This window comes from Bombyx mandarina, chromosome A1 (assembly GCF_030267445.1).
Source record: "Bombyx mandarina strain Sakado chromosome A1, ASM3026744v2".
Lineage (NCBI taxonomy): Eukaryota > Metazoa > Arthropoda > Insecta > Lepidoptera > Bombycidae > Bombyx > Bombyx mandarina.
The window spans coordinates 15257192-15276542 of NC_143234.1; the positions used below are offsets into that span (position 1 = coordinate 15257192).

Genomic DNA, 19351 nt, shown 5'->3' on the forward strand with positions numbered 1-19351 from the left:
CGTCATGGATGTCGGCAATGCCAGGGGCAAAACCGTTCAGTAGGTCGTGCATAAATCTTAGTAATTTAAAAAGAAAGCTCAAATGTCTGTTTTCTAAGTACACAACGTAGGTTCTGGTTACTTTGAACGCCAAATTTTTTTTTATATGGTTGAACGAGATCACGTACCACCTGGTGTTAAGCGATTACCGGAGCTAATATCAAAACAAATAAAAATTTTTTTATTCAACATAAATGAAAGTACATACTTGTTGAACGTCAAAAAGACCTACCGCCATTTCACAAAAACTAGCCTCCGTTCTGAGAAAAACTGGCTAGAAACTCAGCGGGCATGTCTTTTTTTTAAATATTAGATTATAATTTTTTAATCTTAAATTTTTTTTTACTAGGAGTATTATAACGTAACAATCATTGAAATATTGAAATGCCCGAAGCGAACAACTCATTCCCACTTTGTGCCATCTTCTAGATAATCATTGCCTTTATTGTAAAGCTTTATTGCATAGACATCTACAACGTAAATGTGCCACCAACCTTGAGAAATAAGTTCTAAGGTCTCAGTATAATTACAACGGCTGCCCCGCCCTTCAGACCGAAACGCATTATTGCTTCACGGCAGAAATAGGCAGGGTGGTGGTACCTACCCGCGCTGATTCACAAGAGGTCCTAACCACCAGTGATTACGTAAATTATAATTTTGCGGGGTTGATTTTTATTCACGTCTGTTCCACTCAGTGCCCACGGGAAGCTTTTTTCGGGACCGTTACTGAATTAAAGTATGTTTAAACAGGTAGCAGAACAAAAATCTTGGTCACGTATGTACCCGGGCGCAATAATTATACCGGCTGTTCTAAGTAATAATGCCGGGTTTTATTAACTACTAGCCGTACTCGCCCGCTTCGCTGGGCATTTAAAATTAACATTATTATTTATTGTCATTATTTTAGGGAGTCCAACAATCATATAAATATTAGCCTATCCATTAAGTACATGTATTTTCTACATGGATACCAAGTTTCAAGTTGATCGGATGCATGGTTCAGTAGTTATAACGGAACATCCGTAAAAACCACTGTAGATTTATATATTAGTATAGATATTCCTTTTTTTGTGAAGGAAGGATTACTGGTTGTCCGAAAGCCTTTCCAGCTTTACCGGGACTGGTGGGTGAGCACGTGCTCGGCCGGGAAGGATGGGATTTGCTAACAGCTGACCGAGCGTTTTCTAGAGACCTAACAACTCAAGGGCAGCTGCTTCGCGAATGGATTTACTACCGGCTCGGAATCGCAATGCGCTGATCTTCTATCCGACGAGAAATTCAGCGGGCGACGCATGGTTTGCACGTCGAACTTTTAGCAGAGTACAGTTACCAGAGTCCCTACGCCTGCTTGTAGTGTTAGAGCTGAAAGCGTCTAATGCCAGAGTTATTGGATCTGATGAATCTGTAAAGTCGTGCTTAGGGTGTCGATGGTGACTGGCTTCTGCGTGAGCAGGAGTCGGGGAATAGTCAGCTTCGGCAACGATAAAGCGATAATTATGACGCATAGACTTATCAAAGTAACTAATATTACCTATAATTGCTAAATATAATATACCAAAAAACAGTTAGGTTATCATTTTAATCATGTTTTTGATTAGGAAAAAATAATATAAAAACATGTTATGTATTTATTATAATTTATTTATTTTCTTTCGCGAATGTTGCCAGGCTAATAAATAATGACCTAAATGAGCGTTCAGAGATACCTGCAAAGCAACTGGTGAAAAAATACTTCTATTTCCCTTATAAAGGGCTAATTATTATTATGACTATTAAATCTTTATTTCAGTAAAGAAACTATATATTTTGTTAGTAGGTATTACTTATAATCCGTTAGTAACTTAAAAACCGAACACAGCACTATATTTTTATTATTTTTTATTGCCGTATAGGCAGACGAGCATACGGCCCACCTGATGGTGAGTGGTTACCGTCGCTCATGGACGTCAGCAATGCCAAATCTGACTATTGAATCTTTCCCAAGTGCCTGCTCCAAAGGCTATTAATTAGCAGCCCCTCGATCTTGCTCGACATGATTTAGTTTTACTCGTACTGTTATTCAGTGTGGTATAATGGTTAATTCTAAAATACTTTACGTGGAAACTCTTTGCTCTTACAGAAAAAAATTATATCTAACACGCTTTTATTTCGGGAAAGGGATGAATTCGACAATTCAGCACGCAATGAAATTTATACATAAATCATGAATTTCAAACAACACCACTTTAAAAGATTTATTTGAAAGGGTCTCCAGCGAATCCCTTCGTTTTTTTTTAAAACCCCGTAAAGTTTTAATTAAGAAGTATCTTTCTTTTTGTTTCTTAACGCTTTTATAAGAATTTTTATCATCGTTCGTTATGTAAGTATACTGAGACCTTAGAACTTATATCTCAAGATGGGTGGCGCATTTACGTTGTAGATGTCTATGGGCTCCAGTAACCACTTAACACCAGGTGGGCTGTGAGCTCGTCCACCCATCTAAGCAATAAATAAAAAATGTAGCAATAAATCTAAAAAATATACTGGTAACATTGATACACTAAGCAGTTCTTTACTACAAACTATTTTGGAGCAGAGTGAAACAGGGTCAAGCTTTCAAGACTACTACAGTATGCCTTTTGCTCTTTATAGCAGTTGAAGTTATAAAAATAAATTCAATTTCATTTCGTAACTAGCTGTCCCGATGATTTTTTCTGATTTGATTATGATAAATTGTAGTATTTTACAATTTATATAAAAATAAATGTTTTTTGTTTTCGTCTAAACACAGAGTGCATAGATTATGTCAGCATCGGTAACTAACAAGAAAAATACTCAATTTAACTAAGCAATAAAAAAAAAGAGAATTCTAGCTTAGTCATTGAATGCGTAACTTTTTTACTATTCATGTGTTGATGATAATTACACGTTGCGAATTTTAAACAATATGCCAGATAACGAGCTCTTCTGTTCTCGAACAGTTTAAGTTGTGGAATTCCATTATTTAATAAAAACAAAATGTATCCCAAAAATTTTCAAGCTCACACACATACATAGATATGTACATACATACACAATAACGATTTCGAATTTCAATTAAACTTTTGATAGTTGCGGTCGCTTCCACCCCCTGTGGGTACCCCATTGGAAATACATACATTAAACACGTAACTTTTAATACTTTTGTGGAATTCGTTTTCATCACAGAGCTCTTTATCGTAAGCCTCGGAAATAGAAAGCAAAAGGAGAATATATTAATAGACAATAAACAGAAGTTGAAACTAAAAAAAAGAAAGCTACGTGTGTTACCTAATATTTAACACTAGCAATATTTTTCAACTAAGTACATTCAAAGCACTTATGGTTGTTTATGGCCGTAAATTGGATCCCGATACAGAGAACTGCTGATTATACGCTAACTAGCAATTCTGACATTCTGCGGAGCCGTAGGCCACGACACGGACATTGGACATATATCAATAATATTAATACGTGAAGCAAAAACTTTGTATCCCTTTTTACGAAAATTGCGCGGACGGAGGAGTATGAAAGGGGACGGCCCATTTCAGGCCCAAAGCGGACAATAGATTAGAGAAAAAATACTTAGTGCATTAATTTTGTCATAAATAAATATGCATTTACTTTCTTCCAAATAACCGCCACTACAGTTTACAATAAGTAGTTTAAAAAAAAGTAATTCCATTGAAAAAACAAGGTTTTTGATGTTTGCGGGAAAAATATTGCCAGCATTAAAACTTTTTACGTATTAAGTAAACATTTTAAGTATATAAATAAAACATATAAATAAATCATTTTAAGTATTATCATTAATCAATCGATTTTAATGGATTATAAGCACATAAAATAACATCAAGGACATACCCATTGGGCTTTAACTCGTAACTATACTTGAGACGTTAGAACTTATATCTCAAGGCGGGTGGCTCATTTACGTTGTAGATGTCTGTGGGCTCCAGTAACCACTTAACACCAGGGCGGCTGTGAGCTCGTCCACCCATCTAAGCAATAAAAAAAACTTAACTAGTATTGTTATTTAAATATGTACAACTAAAACAAAAACATAAAAAATAATGTGTACTCGTAAAAAAAGATTAACAAATAAATCAATTATCGGTTATTTAAAAAAATGATCGATATATGAATTTCATGTAATTATTTTTCTTTATACTGTCAACACTGATTTTAATCTGACTGACTGACACTTCGCTTGCTGCTTGTGCTTTCGTTCAAAAAGGATGTGTTTTGATTTTTCTTCGATTTATTTTGCTTTTATCAATAACCTTTCATACTACGACTGAAAAAACATTGTGTGAATTGTGGTTCTAACCTGACCGAGATTTAAAACCGTGTATATGCTCTCCTGTGCTATTTTTAGATGATGTACTAATTGTGTATGAAGATGAAGAAAATATAGATATTTAAAGAAGTATGTGTGTTTTTTATACCCTAATAACTACAATTGGATAAAAATACATTAGGAACATCTTAAACATTAAAAAAAGAAAAGTTCTTGAAGTATTTATATAGAAAATTAACCTCAAAACGAGTTTTTATTTTTATTATAATTTTTATAGTAGTGGCGTCAATTCCAATATATTTTTTAGATATGTAATACATTTAAGAATTTGAATCAATCCATTTTTATAGTAATATTTGACGTCCACCTTGGGCCTAGCACACTATGGAGAGTGGGCATTCCCCTTTTCCACGCTTATAGAGAATATAGAGAAGAAGTGCACAATGCTAATATTTTTTAAAAATAATGCATAAAAGATATATTAAATCAATAAAGAAAACATTACACACACTACATACCATGTATTTGACACACACACGCAAGCATACTATTTATTGTCAAACTTTTGTTCTTGACGTCTGTGGTCAAATTGAGAATAGATTAAATGAGTCGGCTATTATCAAAGCCGGCAATGTGACTTTTGGATAATTATTGGTAAATCAGAAAAACGAATTATTGACTTTGTATTCCATTGGCAGTCACAAAACTCTTCTGAACGACATCTTAGATAAATAACAGGTTAAGTATTAACCTTAATTTAATGCAGGTTTTGAACCGTATTTTTTGAAGGAGACGATTATATTCAAATCAATCTGTATTGACATATCAATAAAAACTTTTTGTCCAAATGCACAGATTGCCACCTTTGATAATAGACGACTCAAATATTGTTTGTCTTTATTAATATTTTTTATAGGGTAACCTTGGCGAAATTTGTGATTATGGAAGTATAAAATACAACCATATTAGTGTACAAACTTACAATTCCAATTATAGTCGAATTTCGACTACTGCGGGACCTCTAGTATCAATAATAAAACACTGTGCATTATATTATTGACTGGCGGCTAGCCTCGACTGAGCTCGATTGAATCAGGATTTTATGTTGAAATAACATTACAGTAATTATGTTTTATATTAAAATGTGTTTGTTTGTCCATATTTCATATCGAAACAAAGCAACAGTTTAACATAATTTTTAAATTACAAAAGTGAGTGTAACCTTTTAGTATGAGTGTAACCCCGAAAAACATCTAATTCTAATTTGATATATTAAGCTATATTGATACTTTTCCGAGACCACGCGAGCAAGTAAATATATTATTGTAATTTATTATTATAAATATAAATTATTATTTCTGTTTGTAAACTCCTTCATTTAAATGTGGCGAAATTCCTTTCCAAAGCAGATATATGAGATATCGTGCTTTTTACTTTGAAATATGGATATCATTCATTCCAACCCTCTTATCGTGGCCATCGCAAATTACATAGGTACCCGATCGAGACGGTCAAACGACAAACATTGGCCGTTGCCCTCAATACGTCATTTCGGATCCTCCCGATCGACTCTCGGTGATTTTAGGCGTTACAGTAAACCATGGAAAGGGTTCGTCGTGCAACTTAACACAAGAGGGCCGCGATTCCGATACGGTGTTTTCTTAATTTTTATTTATTGTATTGCCCTTTTAGGCAGACGAGCATATGGCCCACCTGATGGTGAGTGGTTACCGTCGCCCATAGACTTCAGCAATGCCAGGGGCAGAGCCAAGCCGCTGCCTATCATAAAGCGTTCAGCGAAGCACTGCTCTTGCTAGGGCATATGTTAGCAGACTCCTAAGCCGAGCCCCATAAGCTCGCGTACACGTTCGTTGGAGCTAGTATAAGCCTTAAAGATAACTAGCAGTAGGTAGACAAAAAAAAACCATTAATTCCTTGTTTTACTTGCCTTAGAAGTGAAATTACCAAAAATCTTTTACAGTGCACACTTCGCCAGGACAAGCAATTTATAATAGTGGTTATAAATATTTAAATTATTTTCTCGTACTGGTGACGTTTCCGCCTGTTACGAAATAGCACACATGGTGTTCTCTATTAGTCTCAATCCTTGCGATAAATCAAAATTTAAACGACAACTTTGTAGCAAATAAAAAAACCTTTAGTCTTTCTAATGTACCGCAATGTTTAAAAACAATTTGTAATAAAAGAATAATATGTGAATCGAATATGTAAACGCGCTCGCAAAACTATTGAAACTCAGCCATAGATCAAGAAACGAAGTTTCTGACAAATAAATATAATCGAACGTAATCTGCACGGTACAAAAGTTTAACGCCCACAAACGATTTAATGAACAGCGAAATAAAAAAAAATAAAAAAACGTTATTAATTTTAGTCTCTATACAGTCTTAGCTTAAAGTTGTATTTTAAGTGCACAAGTAAACAAGTATGTGAGTAATGTGTCTGGATCTGGATGTTTATTGAGTCGTAATTTTTCAGAATCGCCTACCCGCCTCTGGGATCGACAGCGGGTGTCGAAACGATAATAGAACGATGCGACGTGCGAAATCCATACTAATGTCATGAATGTGAAAGTTAAGATGTTTGTAGGAACCATCACACAAAAGTGGCTTTTTATTTATTTATTTTTTATTGCTTAGATGAGTGGACGATCTAACAGTCCACTTGGTGTTAACTGTTTACTAGAGCCCATAGACATCTACAACGTAAATGCGCCACCCATCTTGAGATATAAGTTCTAAGGTCTCAAGTATAGTTACAACGGCTTCCCCACCCTTCAAACTGAAACGCATTACTGCTTCACGGCGGAAATAGGCGGAGTGGTGGTATCTACCCGTGCGGACTCCCAAGAGGTCCTACCACCAGTAACTGGCTAAACGTATTTGAATGAGTTTTTCAAAAAATATAGCTTACAAACTGAATTGACATTTGGATATATTTTCATGACAAATGCTATATTTGCCATAAATAATACGGTTTTGTGTTCCTGGTTAGCTAATGTACGTACTAAAGGATTTACAATTCGATAGATTTATGGACCACAGAATGGCACATGTAGGTACCTATTTATTTTGGGAAAATGGAACGTATCTTTTTATGGCTAAATTACAAATTGAAAATAGACGAAACCGCGGCGCACGTCTACTATTAGATAAATACAACTTTATGTTCGATGGACTATCTGTGCCAGAAAAAAAATTGGGCTATTCGTGCTGAATGCTTGAATAATATCTTGGTTGTTTTGATTTAGCTTTGTATGAATTTTCTCTTCTATCAAACGAAGCTCGTATGGTATATTAAACTTCAAGTGATCTTCATAACCTTAACCAAATATAAAGGCAAAGAGAGTCGGATTTATAGGAAAAAGAAATCAGTTTCTAAGCGATATTAAAATAAGTAAACTTGTAGTTGATTTTTCAGAGGTTCATGTTCGTGGACAAGCTATTAGTTTGGATTGCCGGTGTAAGGCAACAAAAATAGGTTTAGTGAAGCAGAATTGTTCTCTAAGTCGTAGCTAATTAAGTTTAAAAAAGGTTGTTATAGAAATGGCACTTATATGGGCCAGTTACCCTGATATGGGTCATTTGGATTTTATTTTGTTAAAAGTTGTTGAAATTGTTTTCATGCTATTAATTTGTTACGAACACATTTTTATACATTCCTTTCTAAACTTAATCTATTAACATGAATTTAAGTAATCTCTAAAGACCTATACTCACCCAATTTCAGTTAGCAGTAATTATTCGTGAAAACCTAAACAGCCGCTAATATTATTCATTGCTTAAGTATGCTGGGCACTGTTAATTTTAAAATACCTTCATGTTCGGTGCGAAATAATTAGATATTTAGCAGAAGGAATGCTTTTAATAACATGACCCGGAATAGTCCAGTACATATTATGGCCTATCGTGTCTCAGGGACATTTTTTCGTGTTGTTTTTGTTACCTTTAGATTCTCACCGAAATCGTTGAGTACAATTAATGCTAATTTACATTCAAATTATTACCTTTTAAAAAAAAACACGCATAAACTATCGCATTTCATTAAAATAATTAAATACAACTCAGATGACGTGCGAGGTCAAAGACCTTGAGTGACGCGGGGGGTACCTGTTGGCTGCTTTCAGTTTTGATTGCGAGCTCATGAAATAATATTGAATGTGAATTTACTAAAACGATAACTTTATACACTATTCTGTGGTCGTCGTGGCCTAACGGATAAGACGTCCGGTGCATTCGTGTTGAAGCGATGCACCGGTGTTCGAATCCCGCAGGCGGGTACCAATTTTTCTAATGAAATACGTACTCAAGAAATGTTCACGATTGACTTCCACGGTGAAGGAATAACATCGTGTAATAAAAATGAAACCCGCAAAATTATAATTTGCGTAATTACTGGTGGTAGGACCTCTTGTGAGTCCGCACGGGTAGGTACCACCGCCCCGCCTATTTCTGCCGTGAAGCAGTAATGCGTTTCGGTTTGAAGGGTGGGGCAGCCGTTGTGACTATACTGAGACCTTAGAACTATATCTCAAGGTGTGTGGCGCATTTACGTTGTAGATGTCTATGGGCTCCAGTAACCACTTAACATCAGGTGGGCTGTGAGGTCGTCCACACAGCTAAGCAATAAAAAAAAAACACTAAAAAATATACTGAGATCTTAGAACTTATATCTCAAGGTGGGTGGCGCATTTGCGTTGTAAATGTCTATGGGCTTTAGTAACCACAGGTGGGCTGTGAGCTCGTCCACCCAACTAAGCAATAAATAAAACATTTGGAAGGAACATTATTTTTGCCGTAGATTACCTAAGGCACCATGAGACAACTGCCGTTTAGTTGTTTCCGAAGTACAAAAATACGCCATTATCTACCCCGACATGAGAATTCGAAGTCTCAGTCGTAATTTATACTCGTAATAAATCTTATACGTTAATTAAATATGAGATTCGATACTACGTGTTATGTATTTAGGTTATGACGTATGTCGTATTCATTAATCCAAGCAAAAAAAAATAACAATTACGAAGAACATTGATGATATTCTCATTTAATTTTGGTGAAATAGTGATTTAGTTTTTAATTAAATTCTCCTTCAAAGTACATGTCACAATGTAGAGGAAAGTTTGGCTTCCAAAGGCGGATGATAAAGCATGGACAATCTCTGAAAATGCACTTTCTATGGACGCAGCATCTCAAGCAGCGTGAGCAAAAAGGAAATGACAGCATTTGGCAGGAAATGACAAGTTATTGCTCAGACCAGATTTTTTATTATTATTTATTTATTGCTTAGATGGTTGGACGAGCTCACAGACCACCTGGTGTTAAGTAGTTACTGGAGCCCATAGACATTTACAACGTAAATGCGCCACCCACCTTGAGATAAAAGTTCTAAGATCTCCGTATAGTTACAACGGCTTCCCTACCCTTCAAACCGAAACGCACTACTGCTTCACGGCAGAAATAGGCAGGGCGGTGGCACCTACCCGCGCGGACTCACAAGAGGTCCTACCACCAGTTTGAAATCCCAAGAATCCCAAGAAAGTCTTTTTGTTTTAGATTCCGGCAACATTTCCGTGGACTCGGCATTCTGCGCTTTAATGGCATCCTCGCCGCTACTGGAACTAAGCAGCATCTTCTTCTTCTTCATACCTGCCGTTCTAATACTGTGTCTCTATGTCAGGATGGGTCTACATATAAGGTAAGTGCCGTTAGTTCACACAGCCTAGTAGATCTTGTTGCTCGCAACTTTGACTATCGAACCACGAGACCTAGGTCTGCAGTCAATATTTTAACAAAGATTGCCGGGTGATTCTTTTACTTCTGTTTCTTTGGTATTTTATTTCGTGCACTTATAACCCAAGAGAAAAAGCCTATTATTTTGATGATGTGGATGTGACGGGATGAGACTCGATCTCTGGGTTGAACGATAAGGCTTCCAGAGGGTTTTTGACCATAGACACCGTTCTTAATGTAATTGCCCTCTAAGGAAAGACCCTCTCCTAGAGCGAGGTGACTTGAGTGGTTTAAACATTACCAATGCGTTCAAAAACCCCCCTGATCCCTGGTATGAGACATGGGATCAACACCGAGTGCTATTCTTATTGCCGATTGGCTCCTACTACGGTTCGCTAGGTTGACCATTTGCACTGGTCACGGTCTGGTTTCTGGTCATGCGTGTTGTTCTTAGCCCGCTGCTGTGGAAAATCGGGTAAGACTGAGAGCTGAAAGGTGCCTTTCTTCCAAATTTCAACGCCGTCTGCTATGCATTGATTCGTTACTTATAATCCAGGATTATTATGATTGCGAGTTTGTCTATATTGACATCATCAGAGTAGAATGCAATGCGTTAGGATAAATGTCGACTCTAATTTAAAAAAAATCACACAAATACGACGGTGATTTTTGCAAAAAATGGGTCCTTATTGTATTTTTTTATACTGGGATTTTAAATATGGGGACGGTGCGATCAATGGCCATATACGGAGCGCCCGTATGGGGTCAGTCCCTGGCCATGATGGTGGTGGAGCTGCTGCAATGGCCATAACGCACCATGGTGGTCAGGGTCATTCGTGGTTATCGCACCATCTCCTTCGAGGCGGCGTGTGTACTGACTGGGACGCGGCCTTGAGTCCTAAAGGCGGAGGCACTCGCTGCTAACTATTAGTAGTAGGCTGACCATCGTGCCAAGGGCGTGGCGCATCCCAGCCCCAGTGTGGTCAGAGCGCGGAGGGCCTAATTTCTGCGGTGCGTACTGGAGTCATGGTCCAGGCGGCTGGCCTATCCTTCGGCTGGTCGTAAGACCGTTGAGGCGATTCGCCCGGTCCTTGTCGATTGGGTGAATCATGACAGAGGACGCCTCTCTTTTGGGATTACGCAGGTGGTCACTGGGCATGGTTGCTTCGGTGAGTTCCTGCACCGGATCGGAGCCGAGCCAACGGCAGAGTGCCACTATTGTGGTTGCGACTTGGACACGGCAGAGCACATGCTCGTTGTCTGCCCTGCATGGGAGGTGTGGCGTCGTGGCGAGAGGGCTGGTGGTTGTGGCGCCGAAGACCGCCGGCGCCCGGTGGTCCGGCGTCTTGAGGGGAAGGGTGTTGGGAGAGATGTGCTCGGCACTAAACGCTTCACTTTCCTCCCTTTGGCTTTTCATGAGTTCTGTCTCATGCGAGGCTGGTTGTTGAGCGACAGGAGGTTTTATTCAGTTCGACTCGGACATGCCCCGCCCTCCATCACCAGTGTAGGTCGGAAGTCCGGCAATTTCCTCCTGACCAAAAAAAAAAAGTCGTGGACGGTCATTAGTTTGGTAGCAAAGCGCAGCACGATTCCCGTGAGGTGAAAACACAATCGTAATGTCATCGAAGCTCAGCTAACTTCGTGCTACGACAGAGCCTAGCCTATGGAGGCGCGCATAGATGCCATCTCACATACCAACCAGCCTTTTTCAAAAGCGGAGCCTACATCCTAAGAACTGTCGTTCCTTTTGTTTGCTAACTTCAAAAGAAAATTTCTAAATTGTTCTAAGACAGCAAACGTGTTTTGTGTATACAATATTTCTCTTAACTCGATCACCCTAGTTATTCGCCCCTGTAATTTCTGACGATGGCCTTAATAATGCGGTTTCTGCGATATATATATTTATATTATCTAATACGATGTGCCTCGCAAAATTAGCACTACGACCACGTCTCAGTTCGACAGAATATTTAGCCTTAATTGCTTTAATCCCTTTGTTAACGAAACACATCGTTAATCCGAGCACAAACTAAATTGATTATGGAAGCTCTAAAGCTCACACAAAGCTACAAGAAAGCTACAGCATTTGATTCTAACAGGATTCTAACAGAGCTGCCTATGATATTATTAAAGTGTCCGAAGGTTACCGGCATCACATAGAATATTATAACATGTTTCGAATATAATTTTATCTCGTCACGGTTTTCAGGAAAATATATTATGAAAATATCATATTACCAGCCAACCCATAATAACATTTTAGAGATCCCAACGTTCAAAATTCTCTATTGAGTTTATCGGGAAAGCAATAAAGCTTAGATTAATATTGCATTTATGAAGTTAAATTTAGACTTAGGGAATTTTTTACTATATATATTATGATTATCTTAATATATATAAATCACGTGTCACGTTGTTTGTCCGCGATGGACTCCTAAACTACTTGACCGATTTTAAATTAAATTTGCACACCGTGTGCAGTTTGATCTAACTTGAAAGATAGGAGGATGGTTTTTATTTCGATTAATGGTCGCAATATTAACAATAAAACGATTTCTTATGTTGATTTTTGTTATTATCTGTAAGTTTCATAGGTCTAACTCAGATGGCGCCTTAAATCAGTTTTCACAGAAAATTGTAATACTGTTTGACATTAATATCTCATAGATGGCACTGTGTTAAAAATACCAACATTTCACATAAGCTACAAAATAATGGCATAAACACCACGTGTTGCTGAGGCTACATACAGGCTACATAGGCATCGTAGTAAACGCAATACAGTGAAATACAATGGTTTTTACTTTGTCAATTTTTGGTATTAGCATAGCCGGCCGCGTGTTATTTAGAAACAAAAACCTTAGCCACAGCAACGTGTGGCTGGGTCTGCTAGTTTAATATCAAAGTCAACATTAGTCAGTGCCAGTGAATGTTTACTGATAGTTTTTGGAGCTATTCTATCTATCACTTAATATTATACTACTACTTGTTTTCCATAATGGGTGTCTATTAGTAACTATATAAGAATATCTATGACTAATACCTATCTATACCATCACTAAACTGAAGTCGGATATTATAATGCTTTCGTTAGTAATATTCTATGAGTTCTCCAAATTATTAATTTCAACTAAATTAAATATCTGTTAGATGATATAACACCACGGATATAGCTAAAAATCGTTATGTTTTGTATTGGGCTATTGTTTGTCATTTGGTGGGCGCTTATCTGTGGCTGTTTATACGCTTAGCCGTATTACGCTTAGCCTTGACGGGTCGAGCTTTGTGAAATTTGATGAATCACAATCTGAAACATTCCATACAGAACGAGGGGTCCGTCAGGGATGCCTACTTTCTCCGAAAGCTGTTTAACCTCTACGGCGAGTATATTATGGGGAAGGCGCTTGATGGCTGAGACGGCGGCGTTACGGTGGGCGGTACGAAGATCACGAACCTAAGATATGTCGATGATACAAAAATCCTTGCAACCAGCGAGTCCGAGATGGCTGTGATCTTGGAGCGAATAGAGAGAGTGAGCCTTGAATTTGGCCTGCACATAAACCGCTCTAAGACCAAAGTGATGACGGTGGACAGAGCTCAAGTTTTATGTCCATCAAATGCGCTCAAGGATTATGAGAAAGTGGAGGGATTTATATACCTGGGGTCGCTGATCTCTAACAGTGATAACTGCGAGAAAGAAATCGGACGCCGTATCGGGATGGCTAAAAGTGACATGACTAGTCTCGATAAAATCTGGAAAGACCGTAATATTCGCCGAGTAACTAAGATGCGTTTGGGTCGTACGTTGGTCTTCTCTATCTTCCTGTACGGGGTGGACACTTGGTGTCTCAAAAAGGAACGCAAAAAGATCGATGCCTTTGAAATGTGGTGTTGGAGAAAAGCTGCTACGCATTCCTTGGACAGCTATGAGAACCAATGTCTCCATCCTCGAAAAGCTGAACGTCACCAAGCGTCTGCTGACTACGTGCCAGGAAAGGATCCGGAGTTTCTTTGGGCACATAATGGGGACCCCAATGCACAGTCTGGAGAAACTCATCATTCTCGGACAAATAGAGAGGAAGCGCGCTAGATGGGTGGAACAACTCAAGGAGGTGACTGGAGGCCAGATACAGGGAGCGGTACAGATGGCGCAGAACCGGACCGAGTGGAGAAGATTGACATACAGTCACGATCCTCAGCATTGAGGGAACCACCAGAAAGAAGCCTGGAAATTTACCTTTTAGATTTTCAAATTACTGTGCTTTATGTTTCATGATGAGACCATTAGCGACTTTTTGCTTTTTCCTCAATTAAATGAAATAAAATGCAAAATTACAAATTAAAATAACCATAACTGTAAATCTGTTTACAAACCAAATTTTTTTTTCCAAAAACGACCATCGTGTGACTCTAAAAGAATAAGATGATTGTCACTCTCTCTCTGTCCTCGCTCACCGAGCTATTTGAATAAGTTTCTATGGAGGTAAGGTAATAACAGGCATTTTACTCTTGAAACCAGAATGCATTTCCATCGCAGCATTGTCGAAAGAGATCTCAAGACCCAAGACTTTGTATTGGTTTTTCGTATTCTTGTATTTTATGTTGTAAATGAAATTATAATATTACTAGTCTAATGAATGTATAGAGAAACTGTAACCCTGAGTAAAAAATTCCACCAATGAAGGAAAAATTAAACGAAATTTTCTGTCTTATTAATGCAACTTTATGAAGGAATTTTTTAACATGAAAGAATAAAGGATGATGTTTATTAAACATTTCATTAAATCTTAAATTAACATAGAAAATGTTTTTTGATTTAATTGAAACATAGCAAGAGACACCTTTTAACTTAAAGATGAATCTTTATTAGAGGCACGTTATGGCGTCGGTTAATAGATAATGAAATTTACGAATTCTTTTTTTTTTTTTTCCTACCTATACTGATAACCTTGAGAGGCTATTTCAGCTTCGCCCTAACGTTTGTAGGTGAGCTCGCGGGGCTCAACCGGAGAGTTGCTAACACTGACCCTAGCAAGAGCAGTGCTTCGCAGAATCTACCACCGGATCGGAAACGCGACCCACTGAGAAGATCCGGCGAGAAACTCAGTGGGCGCGAAATTATATTTGTTGTTGTGCCCTATGGAAATAAAATCTGTTTTTTTTTTTTTATTATTGCCCTTGTAGGCAGACGAGCATACGTACCCACCTGATGGTGAGTGGTTACCGTCGCCCATGGAATTAAAAATGGTTTTTTAAAAAAACTTGAGTGACAAACAAATTAAAATTTAAATGTAACACGATACGATTTGGTTTTAGAAACATTTTAATTTTATAGATGACATCAATATTTAAGCTACTTCTTTACGTCCCAAAATATAGTGACAACTACTTTATATTCTCTAAATTGCTATATGTACTCATTTCTAATAAACGAAATCGAATACCTATATAAATTTTAGGGCATATATAAAGACACCGCCAAAGGTAACCTTAATCGCAAGGCAGTCTAACACAAGAACTAGTTCACGCTCTGATCAAATTGGGATCAGCCGTGTAATTCTAATAAATCTGTCTACCCGTACGCAGCAAGCGTTCTCTACGCGCGCACATATCATTCCCACAAAAATAGCATGAAGTTATTTCCAGAAACACCATAGCGCTGATTCCTTGCTGCGATAGTGTGAGTTTGTATAGTAGAATTGCACGGCATACCGGTGATTTGTCAACGTCAGCATGCCTCATGCTATGCAGTGACAAGATTTACGGACCAGCTTTTGTCGCAACGGACCGGCAAACACCGTTATCAATGATTTGCTCGTGATCCTGTAAGAATATAGTCCGCTGCTAAGTGACGAACGGTGTTCTAAAAATAAATTATGTTTATAGAGTGCAAAGTAATTGCACTGTTGCTCTGTTTGCAAATGAAACATATTCTTGGTGAAAACCAATCATTGGTCGTAACCAATGATACTACTACTACTACTACTACCGTACCGAACCGACCCGTAGGTCGGAAAGCAGTAGTAGTAGTAGTAGTAGTAGTAGTAATAATATAATAATTTAATTATTTATTTATTAACCTTGAAAACATTTACACATAACAGTTTGCTAAAAAGCCTCCACACTAAGCACTGCCTGTCTCCTGAAGAGTTTTTTTACAGGACTCACGGTGACCAATTTCAATAGAATTGAACCGAATTTATGTTAACTTCATAACCAGGCCCACAAATTTCGCAGAAATTCCGTCTGACAAGGGTTAAAAAATTCTGGAATCTTAATGTACGATTAATTATGTTTTTTTTTGAACTTTTTCTCTCGAAGTTTCGTCCTAAATACGGTCATGTCACGAGGTTCTATAAACGAAAACAGTTGAGTACTCTAAAGGGTTTGTGAAATTGGAGATAGTTTTACTTAGAAATCGGCTTTCATACTGTTCTATAGGATAATGTAAATTATAACTAAATGAAGAAGAAACCCGCACTAAATCTTCGACTAAATAAATCTAACACTTTTTGGTTTGGGATGTCAATCAAATCAAAACTTTTTAAAACTTTCATTCCTTAGGATTGAGATATGAATAATAAAAAATAATCAGTTCTACCTTCCAACTGAGGCATGTATGTTTTGTTTTAGATCCACCAGGCTGACTGAGAAGACCAAGCTTGGATTGCTGAATGGACATGTTCACGGCGAGACGCGACAGGCTAAGTCTAGGAAGGCTATCATTAGGATGCTAGGTGAGGTTTTTAGCTATCGTTTTTTTATTGGCGAACATTTATCTCTCCAGGAAATCCCAGGTGGAGCATGTGTTACATACGACTCTTAAAAATTGTAAAAACCGTAATTTTGTCACATCCAAACTCGAAAACATAAGGTTTCAAATAGGAAAATTTATATCAAGGACACTCAAACACCGTGACATTGTTTAGGTCCGTTTGCTTAAGAAGAAAATATTGTAGTCCTGTTGCTTATAGGCAATAGATTAGCAAATGATTCTAGTAATGTTAAATAACGAATCTATTGAACTTTTGGGGCCTTTGGAAATAAAAAAATAGTTTTCAGCGCGTCATTAAGTTACGCGCTCTTATGTTATCAAGTTACATAAATTGTTTTATCGTAAAGATTTTCTATATTTTCTTTATCTAAGCATTTTTATCGGTAAAATTTAGTCATTAAATTACGTGCCCCTATTTTATTAAGTTAAATAAATTGTTTTATCGTAAAGATTTTCTATATTTTCTTTATCTGAGCATTTTTCTGAGCAAAATTTAACATAAAAAATAAATACATTTTGTGGGCATTGAGTTAGTAAATATCACACTAAATAAGTGTAGCATAAGGTTGAAATCTCAATGAACTTTTGGGACAGATCGTGTTATTGCTTCCCCTTCAGAAATGAGTAGGACAGTAATTTTGGGGCAAATACTGAAATATAAAAAAAAATATATGTTAATATTTTCCTATGAATTTTCCATTGAAGCTATGAATTGCCAATATCGCCATATCCCAACACACACACAAAACCTTATCGGAAGATATTGTCATTCGTATATAAAAAAGTACCAACTTTTTGATCAAGCAGTTGGCGAACTTTCCACAATATATTTGTAAGTATACGACTGAGAGAAGATCTTCCACCGAGCGGGTGATATTACTTGGTAGACCGACGGCCCCAATCTTGTTGTTTGGAACTTTTTTTTTTCATTGCTTAGATGGGCGGACGAGTTCATAGCCCACCTGGTGTGAAGTGGTTACTGGAGCCCATAGACATCTACAATATAAATGCGCCACCCACCTTGAGATATAAGTTCTAAGGTCTCAATATAGTTACAACGGCTGCCCCACCCTTCAAACCGAAACGCATCACCGCTTCACGGCAGAAATAGGCAGGGTGATGGTACCTACCCGTGCGGACTCACAAGAGGTCCTACCGCCAGTAATAACGTAAAGTAACTTGTATATAAGCTTATCTTGAAAATGTCGTAAGCGAGATTCAGGCATCTGTCAGATATCTTGTGTTGTATGATGGCTACCCGCCACAAATTTACACACAAAGTGTGGTCACTATAGTACAAGACTGAACGTCCGGTTCCTATGAGATAAAATTGATTTACGACCCCTTGCCAGGGGGAGTGTTGTTAGAAATTTATTGTTGACTCAGATATGTTCCTCCTATATCGAACAATTAAATTATTATACTGCTACTCCATGTACAAAGTATTATTGGAACGAAGTTCCTTATCGCGCGTTGTGAAAGGGGGCTAGACGGAAAAAATTCTTATGAAAAGTTGTCACGACACTTTTTAGATCCGTCATTCTGACCAATCAACGTGTAGGCGCTTATCGCGTGACATTGCTCGTATCCGATTGGTCCGCGTAATGAGTACAGTTTCTCGAGATAGCGTTTCAACAATAGTAATTTAATTCATAGTATTGTTTTTTTCTTCTTCATAATGCCGTAATTTATTATTATAACTTTAAAAAAAAATTACAATTCCTTCACTAATTAATCGAAAGGAACTTCGTTCCATCCGGGTGTCCCTTGACACCTCTGAAGTTTTTTTGTTTTTATCCGGGTGTGTGTGTGTGTATATTAATTGTGTTGATTTTATTTTAAAAGTCGAATCGTAACTCAACTATTATATTGAGGCCCAAGAACTCATATCTGAATGTAGGTGGCGGTATTTACGTTGTAGATGCCTACGGGCTCCGGTAATCCGGTGGGCCGTGGGCTCGTCCACCAAACTATGGATTAAAATAAATGATGATGATGATTCATCCGACCGATTTCGGCCATGGCGACCACTTTGACTCCTATCCGTCGATTTGGCGCTCGTGTGCTCGAAGATGGCTTATATAGCCTATCTTTGCGGCAAAACTCCTTGCGCATTGAGGGCACATAAGCACGCCGTTCTCATAATTATAGGTTATGGCAGCAGGTAGGCGGGCCTTCAACTGGTCGCGTTTGTAATCAAGGTCAGCTTTACGCTGATCCTCGAACTCGCGTACTTTGCTGTTCACCATCCTGCGCCATTCTGGCCGCTGTGCTGCCAAGCGCTCCCATTGAGAGGGCTCTATATCACATCTCTTCATGTGTCGTTTCACGACATCCTTGTACCGCAGGAGTTGTCCGCCATGCTTTCGCTTGCCATCCTGCAATTCAGAGAAGAAGATGCGCTTCGCCACTCTTTCCTCCGTCATGCGTGATACATGACCGCACCATCGAAGCTGCCGACGCATTAAATAGGTCTCAATGCCACCA

General features: G+C 38.0%; 1 protein-coding gene across 1 annotated transcript in view; it reads left to right on the top strand.

Moving 5' to 3' along the window:
• Window positions 1–19351, top strand: part of LOC114239822 (neuropeptides capa receptor-like) — a 102229-nt gene that overhangs the window by 49041 nt on the left and 33837 nt on the right. The window contains exons 4-5 of the mRNA XM_089739805.1: window positions 9913–10054; window positions 16723–16826. Coding sequence (XP_089595931.1) covers window positions 9913–10054; window positions 16723–16826 — 246 coding nt within the window. The remainder of the gene's footprint in view (window positions 1–9912; window positions 10055–16722; window positions 16827–19351) is intronic.